This window comes from Entelurus aequoreus, linkage group LG04, assembly GCF_033978785.1.
Source record: "Entelurus aequoreus isolate RoL-2023_Sb linkage group LG04, RoL_Eaeq_v1.1, whole genome shotgun sequence".
NCBI lineage: Eukaryota > Metazoa > Chordata > Actinopteri > Syngnathiformes > Syngnathidae > Entelurus > Entelurus aequoreus.
The window spans coordinates 85,786,645-85,800,413 of NC_084734.1; the positions used below are offsets into that span (position 1 = coordinate 85,786,645).

Here is a 13,769-nt window from a genome sequence, read left to right on the forward strand (position 1 = left end):
AAAATGTTAAAAAAAAAAAAAAAAAAAAAAAAGCATAACGTAACTTAGCGTATACACTAAAGGAAACTGGCGTGTAATGTTGATCCATTTCGCTCACCTGTGAAGACAAAAACACTAATAGCTGACGTGGTTTGTACACATGCGCAGAGCGTTCCAAGACCGGACCGAGTATTTTTAAAATAAACCCACCCGTTACGAGACATGGCGTCAATCCTCCTCAGCAAAGACAACACCCTGGCAATGAGGAGAAGGTTAATCGGGTAACTGCTTTTTTTTTATTAAAGTATGTAACTGACACTTTTTTTCGTGTCACGTGATAACTGTCTTGACATTGTATTTGATTGCAGGCAATCGTGCAAACTTTTTTATTCAGACGATCCGGTTAAGATCGTGAGGGCGAGGGGACAATATCTTTTTGACGAGAACGGCCAGCGCTATTTGGACTGTATCAGCAATGTCCATCACGGTAAATGTACTGCGATCAACATTTTTCAGTTTAAAAAAAAAAAACATTGTCACACTCCTGCCATCTAGTGGCATCTTTTTATTAAACCCCACTTGCTTTTTTTTTAACTGTAGTGGGCCACTGCCACCCCAGTGTTACAAAGGCTGCATCAGAACAAATGGACCTTCTGAACACCAACACCAGATTCCTGCACGACAACTTAGTCCTGTATGCAGACCGCCTGGCTGCCACCTTGCCCGACAGACTCTCTGTCTTCTACTTTGTCAACTCCGGGTAGGTTTTGCGTCAGCAACGTGGGCCATTGCAGTAATAAATGAAACCATTGTGATTGCTGCAAGTCGTAGGTCATGTTGCCATTTTCAGAATCTGAGCCTTAGAAACAAAAAAATCACTGATAACCTGTGTTCTCACAGCTCCGAGGCCAATGATGATGTAATGCTGCCCGTTTTCAGAATCTTGAGCCCGAGAAACAAATATTTCTAGTCAGAACATCACTGATAAACAACCTGTGTTCTCACAGGTCCGAGGCCAATGACCTGGCTCTGCGCTTGGCCCAGCAGTACACCCAACACGAGGACGTCATCGTTCTCGACCAGTGATGCTTCCCCTTTTTAATAAATCACGTTCATCTCCTCAGATCACACGTTTTTAAACGTCAACCTGTCTCTTTTCAGTGCCTACCACGGTCATCTCAAATCCCTCATCGACATCAGTCCGTACAAGTTCCGGAAACTGACCGGACAAAAAGAATGGGTCCATGTGGTGAGTGAAATACCGCAGTTCCATAAAATCTCTTATTAATGGTATTGACCCCACCAGGCCCCTTTACCGGACACCTACAGAGGTGTGTACAAAGACAAGCCCGATCCAGGACAAGCGTATGCCGATACAGTCAAAGACTTGATAGAGGAGGTGCACCTCAAAGGTCGAAAGGTGATGTAGTCAACAAGTCACAACGTATCAATGCTCATCTAACAACGTCCCCTCCTATAGATTTCGGCCTTCTTTGCTGAATCCATGCCGAGCGTGGGAGGACAACTCGTTTTGCCCCAAGGCTACTCAGCCAAAGTTGCAGAGTAGGTCTACATGGTTATTAGCAGTGTGATCGAGACACTTACTGCTCATGCTCCACACAGGTACGTGCGCACAGCAGGTGGAGTGTTCGTGGCAGACGAGGTGCAGACAGGCTTCGGACGCACGGGGAGTCACTTTTGGGCTTTTCAGCTGCAAGGTGCAGATTTCTGCCCGGACATAGTGACCATGGGCAAACCCATGGGCAACGGGCATCCTGTAGCGTGTGTGGTGACTACGGCGGAGATAGCTGGAGCTTTCACTGACAACGGTGTGGAGTATTTCAATACGGTATGTCGGCTTTAGTGTGGCATTGCAAGTGGGAATGTTTGGAGTGTTTCAATACAGTGTGTTGGCCCCTAATTGTGTCAATGAAAATGGATGGATGTTCTTAGCTTATGAAGCACTTAAAGACCAACACTTTAAACCAGGGGCTATGTTAGTTTCAGTTCCATGTTTGCTCCCTGGAATCAAAAATTGTTCATCTTATGTATCTTTCAATAGTGCAGTGCTTGTATATAAAAATACAAACATGACTAGAATGACAGAACCCTGTATTCATGTTTGATACGGGGCTATGTTAGTTTCAGTTCCATGTTTGCTCCCTGGAATCAAAAATTGTTCATCTTATGTATCTTTCAATAGTGCAGTGCTTGTATATAAAAATACAAACATGACTAGAATGACAGAACCCTGTATTCATGTTTGATACAGAAAATGTGAATAGGCTCTGATCATTACATTATCAGTCATATTATCAAGTCAGAACAATAAGAAGCTGAATGCATTTGTTTGTGCATGCTTTTTTTGTTGTTGCAGTTTGGCGGTAATCCGGTGTCATGTGCCATCGGTCTAGCCGTCCTTGACGTCATAGAAAAAGAAGACTTGAGAGGAAATGCCACAAGGGTTGGCACACATCTTAAGGATTTGCTGTCAACGCTTAAAACCAGACATCAAATTATTGGAGACGTAAGGTAATGGCACTGCAAAGGAGTATTAATAAAGATGCATCTACAGATTAGAAAGTATGCAGTCGTATGTAATGAATTTAGAGCAGTGGTTCTCAAACTGTAGTACGTGTACCACTACCAGTACATAGGCTCCATCTAGTGGTACATCAAAGAATTACTTGATTAGTGTTACTTTCACATATTCAAAGTGTTCATGTTCAAACTGTAATGATAGTAATGATGAATATGCTTTTAAAAAATACCTCATTGTTCTTAATGAATACTTAGTTTTACTATACTACTGCATGCTATTGTTAGTCATTGGAGAGCCAAGCATTGTGATTGAAGTTTGAAGCACTGATCTTGAGATTCTGAGGTAAAAGTAGCATAGACAATTTTGACTATAATTCAAAATGCCTATTTTAATATATGTAACACCCTGATCCATCTGAACAGAGGAGAGGGACTTTTTGTTGGAGTTGAGCTGGTTGAAGACAGACAACTCCTGACACCTGCCACTAAAGCTGCAGCACAAGTGGTTAAAAGGTAACATACAGAAAATGTGCCTTTTAAATATTGTTGATTTAACTGTTTGTAGTTTAGGCTTAAATTGGAGGATCGCATCTGTGTGAGTACAGACGGCCCCTGGGACAGCGTGGTGAAGTTTAAACCTCCCATGTGCTTCAGTATGGAGGACGCTGAGCTGGTGGTGCAATGTATCGACCGCATTCTCACAGGTTGACAAAATTGTCACGTTCAACTTTCGCAACCTTTTTCACACTTAAATGTTACTTCCCAGACATGGAAGCCAGCCACTGATGTGAAACTAGAAAAGGAAGACATCTAATGAAAGGTGCGTTGAATCCTGTAGAAAATGTTTTAATGTGTTCAGACATTGTCAGATGGTCACATTCATAGTTCAGAGGTAGAGACGACTTATTAGCAGATGTGCTGCCATTTCCTGACCTCACTGCATTTAGGAACCTCAAGGCATATACTGAAAGGGTTTTAATCCTGTGATGTAAACATTGTTTAATTGGTTTCCATAGGAATCAGCTGCCATTTTGCAATACTGTCACAGTATGCAGAGTCCATTTGAAGGAACTGCCCTAAGACATTTCTACACTACTGTTACCTTTGCAGATTGTGTAACAAATATGCAAGTAAATTGTTTTTTTTTATATATAAATAATTAGCAACATTAAAAAAATAAATTTCTTGTATCAGTACTGCTCAGACAAATCTTTTCAATGCACATTATTAAATATAAGCACTTACCCGACCACACTCACACTACTTATGTTCAAGTATTGCAGTTTCACATCTAGGGGGATGACATTTAACACTGCAGGTGGTGAAGCCCTCTCCCGCAGCTTCCAAAAGGGGCATCCGTCGCGATGTTCACATTACTCCAGCTATATTGAGCAAGCCATTTAACAGTACAATCAATACAGTTAACATTATCTTTACAAATAATAACAGTAAGATCCATTTGTAATATAAATCAAAAGTTTATTTCTACCAATTTGCCCAAGACACTAGAGGAATGAGTATCCAGTGAGAGAGGGAAATACCCTCTTACATTTAACAGGCTTGCGTTCAGTTGAGTTACACTAGTAAAGCCACTTAAAAATTGCAAACACGAACGGGGAAGAAACTCCTTAAAAGCCAAAAAACAAAATGAAAAAAAAAAAAAAAAAAAAAAAAAAAAGATGCTGGTTGTCTTTTTACCAAGCCATCTGCAAACATTCATTACACGTTTACAATGAACCCTTTAGTTTCAATCCTTTGTTTTGTCTCACCCATGCAACTTGTATCCAACACCCAGCACAGGGGGAACATAACTAAAGATCTAGTACACTGGAAAAAAAAAAGCCTAATTTGTTTTATTTGTGAGCTTTAAAAGCTCTTGCTGTTTTGTTTGTAAATCCAGTAGACATGTAAAAATACAACCATACAATACATTAGATTCAAAAGGTACCAAAAAGTACAGTAAAAATAACACTTCCATCACTGGAAATGTAAATGGACACAAAACAATATAAAATAAAAGTGGAAAAGTGACATTTGCTTCCCCAGTTCCTCACTTGATCTGTACAAATGGAGCATGAGTCCAAATTTTCTGCCAACTCCAAAGGAAAAGCCAGAGCCCAAGGTCGCTGTGGTCTGACCATGGATCTCTTTTTCTTATTTACGTTAGACCTTAAGAGAGAAACACGTTGCTTAACGTTACTGAGAATAAACCAAATTTAAGCAGTTACAAAGACAAAAACAGTTGCATGAATGAGTTAAACAGATCGGTGAATAGACAAGACTTTGAACCGAAAGCAATTACACCTAGGTGAAACGTCCTATTCTTAACCACCACCAGCTCAACCCGTATCGATCAAGTAGTGTTTGTAGGGATGCATCTTAGGGTGATGATAGGTGGAATGGATCCAGACCCCCATCAAAACAAGCTACCCTAGCCCCCACCACAATGTTGGAATGGAATTAAGAGTAGATGAGGATTTTTTTGGGAGAGGGGAGGGTCAAAAAGGCACCAATGGTACGAGCTATAATCTCATACTACCATGGATGATGCAAAAATGCATACCTGCACTACGTGTGATCAGTATGGCTTGTAGCTACTCGGGTGGCCACGTCTTGGAGTTTTCCCATAGCTTGTATTGCCCTGGTCTGGAGGACAAGAGAAAAAGGGACTGAGTTCTGTACAACAAGGAGGACCAAGAAAATAAGCTTCTCCAATTCAGTCTTTCCCCCGGGGGCACTTATCGCTTACTGTAATCGTAGCCACCCCCATAGCCGTAATAACCAGCAGAGTAGTCATAGCCGCCATAGCCACCACCGTAGCCGCCATAGCTTTGCTGTCCATAGCCATAGCCCTGGTTGTATCCGCCTCCGCCTCCTCCTCCTCCCTGGTTCCAGTAGTTGTTGTAACCTTGATTCCAGTTCTGGCCCTGACCTACAAAAAACAAACAAAATAGAGCTTTGGTACTCTTTCACATCACCAAAACCTGGCAAAGCACTTATTTGAAAGGATTCTTACCTGGACGGCCTCCCCTGCCTCCGCGACCACCGCTGAATCCACGAGCACCATACTGCTGCTGCTGGTAGACCTCTTTGGGTTGGGCTATCTTAATTTCACACTGCAACAGAACAAACCACATTAGCACATCATAGACCCACAGAACAGTCCAACATTAGAACACACGGGCTCACCTTGCTTCCACCGACAGTGTGGTATTTTTTCTCCATGACTTTCTTCACATGACCCTCTTCCTGGTATGTGATGAATACAAAACCTCTTCTTTTCTCAGTCTTTGGGTCTTGAGGAAGCTCAATTGTTTCAATCTAAACAAGGACAAGATTGAAGAGTTCAGTCGACAACTACATGATGGATTCAATCTCTGCTGTAAAAGGACTCTGGTCATACCTCTCCAAATGTTTTAAAGTAGTCCTCAATGACATCCTTTGCAGTGTCTGGGTTAAGGCCCCCCACAAAGATCTTCTTGACTGGGTCCTTCTTCATGGCCATAGCTTTCTTGGGGTCAATCTGTCGCCCGTCCAGCCTGTGCTCCTTCTGTTCCAGAACCTATAAGTAAACAATATAAACAATTATCACTTTTGTTTGTGAAAGAAATTCACACATGCATGATTTAGTCACCAATGCATGCAAAGTGAGTAAATATTTGTATTATTTTTAAAAATTAAAACAAGGTTCTCTGCTCACCTTATCTACGCTAGCAGGCTCCTTAAAAAGAATAAAGCCAAAGCCTCGTGACCGGCCTGTTGTCTGGTCGATTTTAATGGTGCAGTCTGACACCTCGCCAAACTTGGAGAAGTAATCTTTGAGATCCTTCTTGGTTGTGTCCCAGCTAAGGCCACCAACAAACATTTTCCTGAATAGAAACAAAACATTACGGTCAATTGAGGCTTTTTCCATCCCTGCGTGTATGGGTTGGGGGATGGGACTGGGAAAATGGGGGTGTACACCTTGAACAGTGGTTCTTAACCTGGGTTCGGCGGAGGTCAAGACACACCCAACTCATCGTGTAAATTAAAACTCCTCCCTATCGGGCGTATTACGGATACGGCAACAGCAGAAGTCACACTGATTTGCAGGTGTGTAATTTGTTGTGAGTTCATGCACTGTGTTGGTTTTGTTGTTTGAACAAGGTGATGTTCATGCACGGTTCATTTTGTGCACCAGTAATAAAACATGGTAACACTTTAGTATGGGGAACATATTCACCATTAATTAGTTGCTTATTAACATGCAAATTAGTAACATATTGGCTCTTAACTAGTCATTAAGTACTTATTAATGCTTTAAGCGGCATGGCCTTATAACCTTAAACTACTAACCCTGGCCCTAACCCAATAACTAATAAGTCTTCTTTACTTAGAATATGTTCCCCTAGTGTACAAAAAACTCTAAATTAAGTTTTGGTTACTTAGAATATGTTCCCCATACTAAAGTGTTACCAAAAACATAACTGTCTTGAATTAAAAAAAAACAAAAAAACATTTCATTTTTTCACTAAAGAAGGGTTCGGTGAATGCGCATATGAAACTGGTGGGGTTCAGTACCTCCAACAAGGTTAAGAACCACTGCTTTAGTAGGTAAAATTTCATATGACGCACCCTGTCATTCCTTAATTGACATTTAACATGCACCTCTTCATGCAAAACAGCCGACTGGTTTGCAGGTGTGTAATTTGTTGTGAGTTCATGCACTGTGTTGGTTTTGTTCTTTGAACAAGGTGATGCACGGTTCATTTTGTGCACCAGTAATAAAACATGGTAACACTTTAGTATGGGGAACATATTCGCCATGAATTAGTTGCTTACTAACATGCAAATAAGTACCACATTGGCTCATTATTAAGTACTTATTAATGCTTTAAGAGGCATGGCCTTATTATAACCCTAAATCTCTAACCCTGGCCCTAACCCTAACCAAATAACTCTAAATTAAGTCTTTGTTACTTAGAATATGTTCCCCTATTGTCCAAAAAACTCTAAATTAAGTCTGTTACTTAGAATATGTTCCCCATACTAAAGTGTTACCAAAAACATAACTTCGTCTGGAATTTGAAAAAAAACAACATTTTATTTTTCACTAAAGGGTTAGGTGAATACGCATATGAAACTGGTGGGGTTCGGTACCTCCAACAAGGTTAAGAACCACTGACCTAGAATGTTCCAGATCAGGAATCTACTTTCGCTCGTTAGCTTTATTTTACTTCATAATTTACTCAGAAGTGCAGATCTAATCACTCAGAAGCAAGCATGCTAGACTGGTTCGTGACAGATTAGCTTGTTCCCGGAGCGCCCATCCCCCACCCGCTCTGCACATGGCGCCAACAAAGGCCGGCTGGAACAAAGAAACCTTGTGGCTCACCAAAGCGGCCGCTTCACAGCCCAAAAATAAGCACAAAATGTCTTCTCTTTTTTTTTTTACTCACCCTGCATCCTCCTCGCCCTTGCTCGCGTTGATTTGACCGCCTTCTGTGCCGCCGTTCTGCGAGTTGTCGTCGGCCCCTGCGCCGCCGCAGTCGTCGTTTCCTCCGGCCTGGTCGCCTCCACTAAAGTCGTCGTCGACTTCGTGGCCGTTTTCTGATGTCTCCATGTACTGTTGCTCGACGTCGGCCATTTTGTGTTAATACACCTAGCACAAGACACAAGACGGTACAATAACGCCGGGGTGCATCGAGCGGGGTTACGTAAGTGAACGTAGCCATTTTGCTAACGCATGCGTTGCCACCATTTTGACCGGCACGGTTCGGCCTTCTATTGAACGGTTTAAAAAATTTAAAATATACACATTGCTTTATATTTATCGCTTAAACGCTCAACACGTTAGAATACATTCTACTTTTGTCACACATTAAAAAACAGCCATGTATTTCACATAAATAAAACTAACCAGGGCCATACGAATTATTCGCAGTTACGCAACGCAGCATAGGCCGCATCAACGATTTCACATAGTCGCTGTAAATTTACCAAAAAAAATGCAACGACAGCAACGCAAAGGCATAAATAATGTACTTACTTGCCAATTGAGGGGGGGAAAAGGCTGTTTAAAGTAAAGTACGCAGACCTATTTGCTAATCACGCAACTGGAGTGCTCTCTTTAAAATGGATTCTCCCACAAGGCGACGGTCGTTGGCTGGTTTTCTAACACCGGTGGGGGCGGGAGGGGGAATGGCGTATTGTGATGACGCCATTTGATTGGAGGAACTGTGGTGCCATTCACACGATTGACCAATCACAGGCGCGGGTGTGGATCAAACCGAGAAGACACGCAGTTGCAATGTATACACTCCTTTTAACATTTTACTCAACCTAAACCCCTTTCGCACACGACTGAATGTTCATATTGATGCGGGTGGTGTTGTACATGATAAAAGTGGATGGGAAAAGCTTTTCTGACTGATTTTAGACCAGCTACTGTACCACGTGATGTCATAAACCCGCCCATCTCGTACAGATAGATGAAGATGTGGGGCATACAAAATGGCTGCTTCTCTCTACAACCGGAAGTGAAGGATGGTGTGTGCGTACATTTTTACATTAATCTAATTTAACGGCAACATTTAGCCTATCGTCCAATAAGCCATATTTGTAGGGACGCCATAAACTATTCCAGGATGTACTGCTTTGAAGTTCAACAATTACGTTGTTTTTAAGCCGTGTAATACAGTGGCTAAATATTCTACTACACCGGCATCGTGAAAAACTAAAGCGGTTTTAACACAAAATGAATAATTCTCAGCAGTAGATAAGCAACGTACCTTCATTAAAAGTGGCCACGGACAGAGAATATGCGATGTGTGTGAATAGAAACACTAAGAATTGTGCCTTTATGTAAGACCTCTTTCATGGCTGTGACGTCAGCACAACATTTAAAGACTTTAATATTCACTATGTAAACTTTCATATTAGGCGTCCACTCAAAATTTGAATACCAGCAAGTTGCACGATTGAAATCCTTGAATATGTTGTTTTTAACATGTACATTCCTGAGGTGTTTTTTTTAAATAATCGAAAACAATGGCTTATAATAATAATAATACTAATACATTATTATATAATAATTATAAGGCGCCTTTCTGGGCACTCAAGGACACCGTACAAAATCAAATTGGATAAAAACAACAATATTAACAACAAAGATAGAGAAGAAAAGATGATTACAATGAATAAGCAGTCAGGAATAGGTGTGTTTTGAGTCTTGATTTGAAGAGGGATATTGAGTCTAAGTTACGAAGGTCTGGTGGTAATGAGTTCCAAAGATGTGGGGCAGAGCGGCTGAAAGCTCGGGCACCCACGGTGGACAGTTTAAAGGCCTACTGAAATGAATTTTTTTTATTTAAACGGGGATAGCAGATCTATTCTATGTGTCATACTTGATCATTTCGCGATATTGCCATATTTTTGCTGAAAGGATTTAGTATAGAACAACGACGATAAAGATTGCAACTTTTGGTATCTGATAAAAAAAAGGCTTGCCCCTACCGGAAGTAGCGTGACGTAGTCAGTTGAACATATACGCAAAGTTCCCTATTGTTTACAATGATGGCCGCATGAAGTGAGAGAGATTCGGACCGAGAAAGCGACAATTTCCCCATTAATTTGAGCGAGGATGAAAGATTTGTGGATGAGTAAAGTGCAAGTGAAGGACTAGTGGGGAGTTGAAGCTATTCAGATAGGGAAGATGCTGTAAGAGCCGGGGGTGACCTGATATTCAGCTGGGAATGACTACAACAGTAAATAAACACAAGACATATATATACTCTATTAGCCACAACACAACCAGGCTTATATTTAATATGCCACAAATTAATCCTGCATAATAACACCTGCGTGTTTGTTATGCTAGCTCCTAGCTCCTCTGCTAGCTCCTAGCTCCATAGAACACGCCAATACAATTCAAACACCTGATCAACACACACAATCACTCAGCCCAAAAGACCGTTCACCTAACCCAAGGTTCATAAAGCTTATATATTTTTAAAAAGTTACGTACGTGACGCGCACGTAGGTACGGTATGTGTTATGCTAGCTCCTCTGCTAGCTCCTAGCTCCATAGAACACGCCAATACAATTCAAACACATGATCAACACACACAATCACTCAGCCCAAAAGACCGTTCACCTAATCCAAGGTTCATAAAGCTTATATATTTTTAAAAAGTTACGTACGTGACGCGCACGTAGGTACGGTATGTGTTATGCTAGCTCCTCTGCTAGCTCCTAGCTCCATAGAACACGCCAATACAATTCAAACACATGATCAACACACACAATCACTCAGCCCAAAAGACCGTTCACCTAATCCAAGGTTCATAAAGCTTATATATTTTTAAAAAGTTACGTACGTGACGCGCACGTAGGTACGGTACGTGTTATGCTAGCTCCTCTGCTAGCTCCTAGCTCCATAGAACACGCCAATACAATTCAAACACATGATCAACACACACAATCACTCAGCCCAAAAGACCGTTCACCTAACCCAAGGTTCATAAAGCTTATATATTTTAAAAAAGTTACGTACATACGCAAAAAAAAGCCAAAGCTGCATACTCACAGTAGCACGTCTGCGTCTTTGTCATCCAAATCAAAGTAATCCTGGTAAGAGTCTGTGTTGTCCCAGTTCTCTACAGGCGTCTGTGTATCCAAATCAAAAGTCCTCCTGGTTAGAGTCTCTGTTATCCGAGTTCTTCCATCTTGACTGCATCTTTCGGGAATGTAAACAAAGAAGCGCCGGCTGTGTACTGTTGTGGCTGACTACGTTCGAAAAATACGTCCATTTCGCACCGACAACTTTCTTCTTTGCTTGCTTGGCTTCCTTCTCCATAATGCAATGAACATGATTGAAACAGATTCACGAACACAGATGTCCAGAATACTGTGGAATTATGAAATGAAAACAGAGCTTTTTCGTATCGACTTCAATGTGGAAGGCATACCCGTGTTCGCCGGGCTACGTCACGCGCATACGTCATCCTCAGAGGCGTTTCGAACCGGAAGTTTAGCGGCAAATTTAAAATGTCACTTTATAAGTTAACCCGGCCGTATTGGCATGTGTTATAATGTTAAGATTTCATCATTGATATATAAACTATCAGACTGCGTGGTCGGTAGTAGTGGCTTTCAGTAGGCCTTTAATACTAATAAATATAATAAAATAAAATAAGAAACAAAAATAAAGAAATAAGATAAAGTAAATTAAAGTGTGGATCTTACAACAGATCTATAGTGGGCATGAGTAGACAGAAGCAGTATTGCACATTCAGTTCACAGTGAAGATGATAATGGATGATATGACAATGATGATGTATAAAGTGCACTATGCATTCTTCAATTATTGTAGCAGCAGTGGAGGTGACATGAAGTCACAGCAGGGATGTGGGTAGTGGTCACAGTTCAGTCAGTTCAGGGATGAGGGGTGAGGTGTGAAGGTGTGCGGGGGGAGGGGTGGGGGTTGTGATGTGTAAATCAGTCCAGGGGTGTGTGTGTGTGTGTGTGGGGGGGGGGGGGGGGGAGAGAGATTGGGGCTGTGGTGTGAAGGTATATGGGGGGATGGGTGGGGCTTCCTTTTCTAGGCCAGTGGTTCTCAAACTTTTAAATTCCAAGGTCTCCCCTTAACTCTGACAGTGTATAAATGGTCCATTTGGTTATTACAAAGTAACAACACATTCTTTCAATCCTACGCTATGTACTGTAACATTATTACTATAGATTCACACACGTGTGTGTGTGTGTGTGTGTGTGTGTGTGTGTGTGTGTGTGTGTGTGTGTGTGTGTGTGTGTGTGTGTGTGTGTGTGTGTGTGTGTGTGTGTCACATACCTGCCGACACGGTTTCTGCTTGTGTGAGTTGATCCCTCTGGCGTTTTCCTCCCACACGAGTGTACTTTTCCACTTTTTGACAAATTATACAGATGGCTGGCAGGACGGGGCCGGCAGAAGCAACGGGCAAACCTGAACGAGATCGAAGTTTCTTTCGGGGAGTTTCAGACGTGCCTGCTGACTGACCTGCGGCTGCAGATGGTTCTCCCACCGCCCGTGCGGTCCTTTTCTCGGCATAAAACAATGCAGATTTATCTGTAAAACGTCGGTAGCATGTTGCGTGAAACCCAGCGTCGTCAGGAATAGCGTCAAAATCTACATCCGAGCAATGTTTATAGATTTCTGCCAGATGCTTGTTCTGGTCTTGCAGACAAAGCCACTGTTTTAAATAGTTTCTGTATGTGTCCCACCGTGTCCGAGTGAAGTGCTGGACGTCCTCATTGTTCACAGATGAAAGATGCATATAGCATCTTTTATTTTCCTCTTTACGCACTTTTTTTCTAACTTTTGAGGTCTTTCGTTCCTCTTCACTCTCGGATGTTGTCGTCGCCATAGCAGGTATGTTGTTAGAATAAAGCTGCTACCTGATTGGTCCATGTGACCAAAACCGCGCCACTCCCCACTAGATATCACTGCGCCTCACTGAAAAATAGTACCGGCTTTCAACACCGATTACACAAAATGGGCTAGGTGTCAATTTCCGAACTTTTGGTATCTTACTTACTACCAGTAAATCTATTTTATGAAGTAAAAATGATGTTGTGCCGTTGGTGTGGGAGCGAAACTGAACGATATGAGCCTTGACCACAGGCACTATAGTGTGTGAATGTTGTCTGTCTATCTGTGTTGGCCCTGCAATGAGGTGGCGACTTGTCCAGGGTGTACCCCGCCTTCCGCCCGAATGCAGCTGAGATAGGGTCCAGCACCCCCCGCGACCCCAAAAGGGACAAGCGGTAGAAAATGGATGGATGGAATATTCACTATTTGTACAGCTCTGGTAATGGGTACATTCGCACTAGGGGCGTGGGAAAAAAATCGATTTGAATTCGAATCGCGATTCTCACGTTGTGCGATTCAGAATCGATTCTCATTTGTAAAAACTCGATTTTTTGGGGGGGTTATTATTTTAATTTTTGTAATTTTTTTTTTTTTTTTTTAAATTAATCAACAAACAAAATAATACACAGCAATACCATAACAATGCAATCCAATTCCAAAAGCAAACCCGACCTAGCAACACTCAGAACTGCAATAAACAGAGCAATTGAGAGGAGACACAAACACGACACAAAACAAACCAAAAGTAGTGAAACAAAAATGAATATTATCAACAACAGTATCAATATTAGTTACAATTTCAACATAGCAGTGATTAAAAATCCCTCATTGACATTATCATTAGACATTAATAAAAAAGAAC

At 41.7% G+C, this 13,769-nt stretch overlaps 2 protein-coding genes across 5 annotated transcripts; one reads left to right on the forward strand and one right to left on the reverse strand.

The window, feature by feature from the left end:
- The first annotated feature begins 117 nt into the window (after positions 1-117).
- On the forward strand, positions 118-4,009 carry phykpl (5-phosphohydroxy-L-lysine phospho-lyase). Of its 3 annotated transcripts, none has more exons than XR_009825990.1 (13): positions 118-260; positions 348-472; positions 580-739; positions 987-1,061; positions 1,141-1,228; positions 1,286-1,399; positions 1,460-1,542; positions 1,603-1,828; positions 2,357-2,511; positions 2,944-3,033; positions 3,126-3,224; positions 3,287-3,340; positions 3,537-4,009. XR_009825990.1 is itself a non-coding variant. In XM_062045912.1 (13 exons), exons 1-12 carry the CDS (start codon positions 202-204, stop codon positions 3,304-3,306), a joined length of 1,329 nt encoding a protein of 442 aa, XP_061901896.1. In that variant the 5' UTR covers positions 118-201; the 3' UTR covers positions 3,307-3,340; positions 3,537-4,006. The 3 variants fall into 3 exon arrangements, 2 of the variants coding, with proteins under 2 accessions (XP_061901896.1, XP_061901897.1); XM_062045912.1 differs by having other exon boundaries at positions 3,091-3,224; positions 3,537-4,006; XM_062045913.1 differs by having other exon boundaries at positions 348-466; positions 3,091-3,224; positions 3,537-4,002.
- Positions 4,010-4,343: 334 nt separating this feature from the next.
- On the reverse strand, positions 4,344-9,407 carry hnrnpaba (heterogeneous nuclear ribonucleoprotein A/Ba). 2 transcript variants are annotated; one of them, XM_062045916.1, is made up of 9 exons: positions 9,291-9,407; positions 7,959-8,161; positions 6,221-6,389; positions 5,924-6,082; positions 5,710-5,841; positions 5,537-5,636; positions 5,270-5,452; positions 5,084-5,166; positions 4,344-4,689 (listed from the first exon to the last, which is right to left on the reverse strand). In XM_062045916.1, the coding sequence occupies exons 2-8, from the start codon at positions 8,144-8,146 to the stop codon at positions 5,099-5,101; spliced, it is 999 nt and encodes a 332-aa protein (XP_061901900.1). In that variant the 5' UTR covers positions 8,147-8,161; positions 9,291-9,407; the 3' UTR covers positions 4,344-4,689; positions 5,084-5,098. The 2 variants fall into 2 exon arrangements, with proteins under 2 accessions (XP_061901900.1, XP_061901899.1); XM_062045915.1 differs by lacking the exon at positions 9,291-9,407 and adding an exon at positions 8,549-8,704.
- Positions 9,408-13,769: the final 4,362 nt, after the last annotated feature.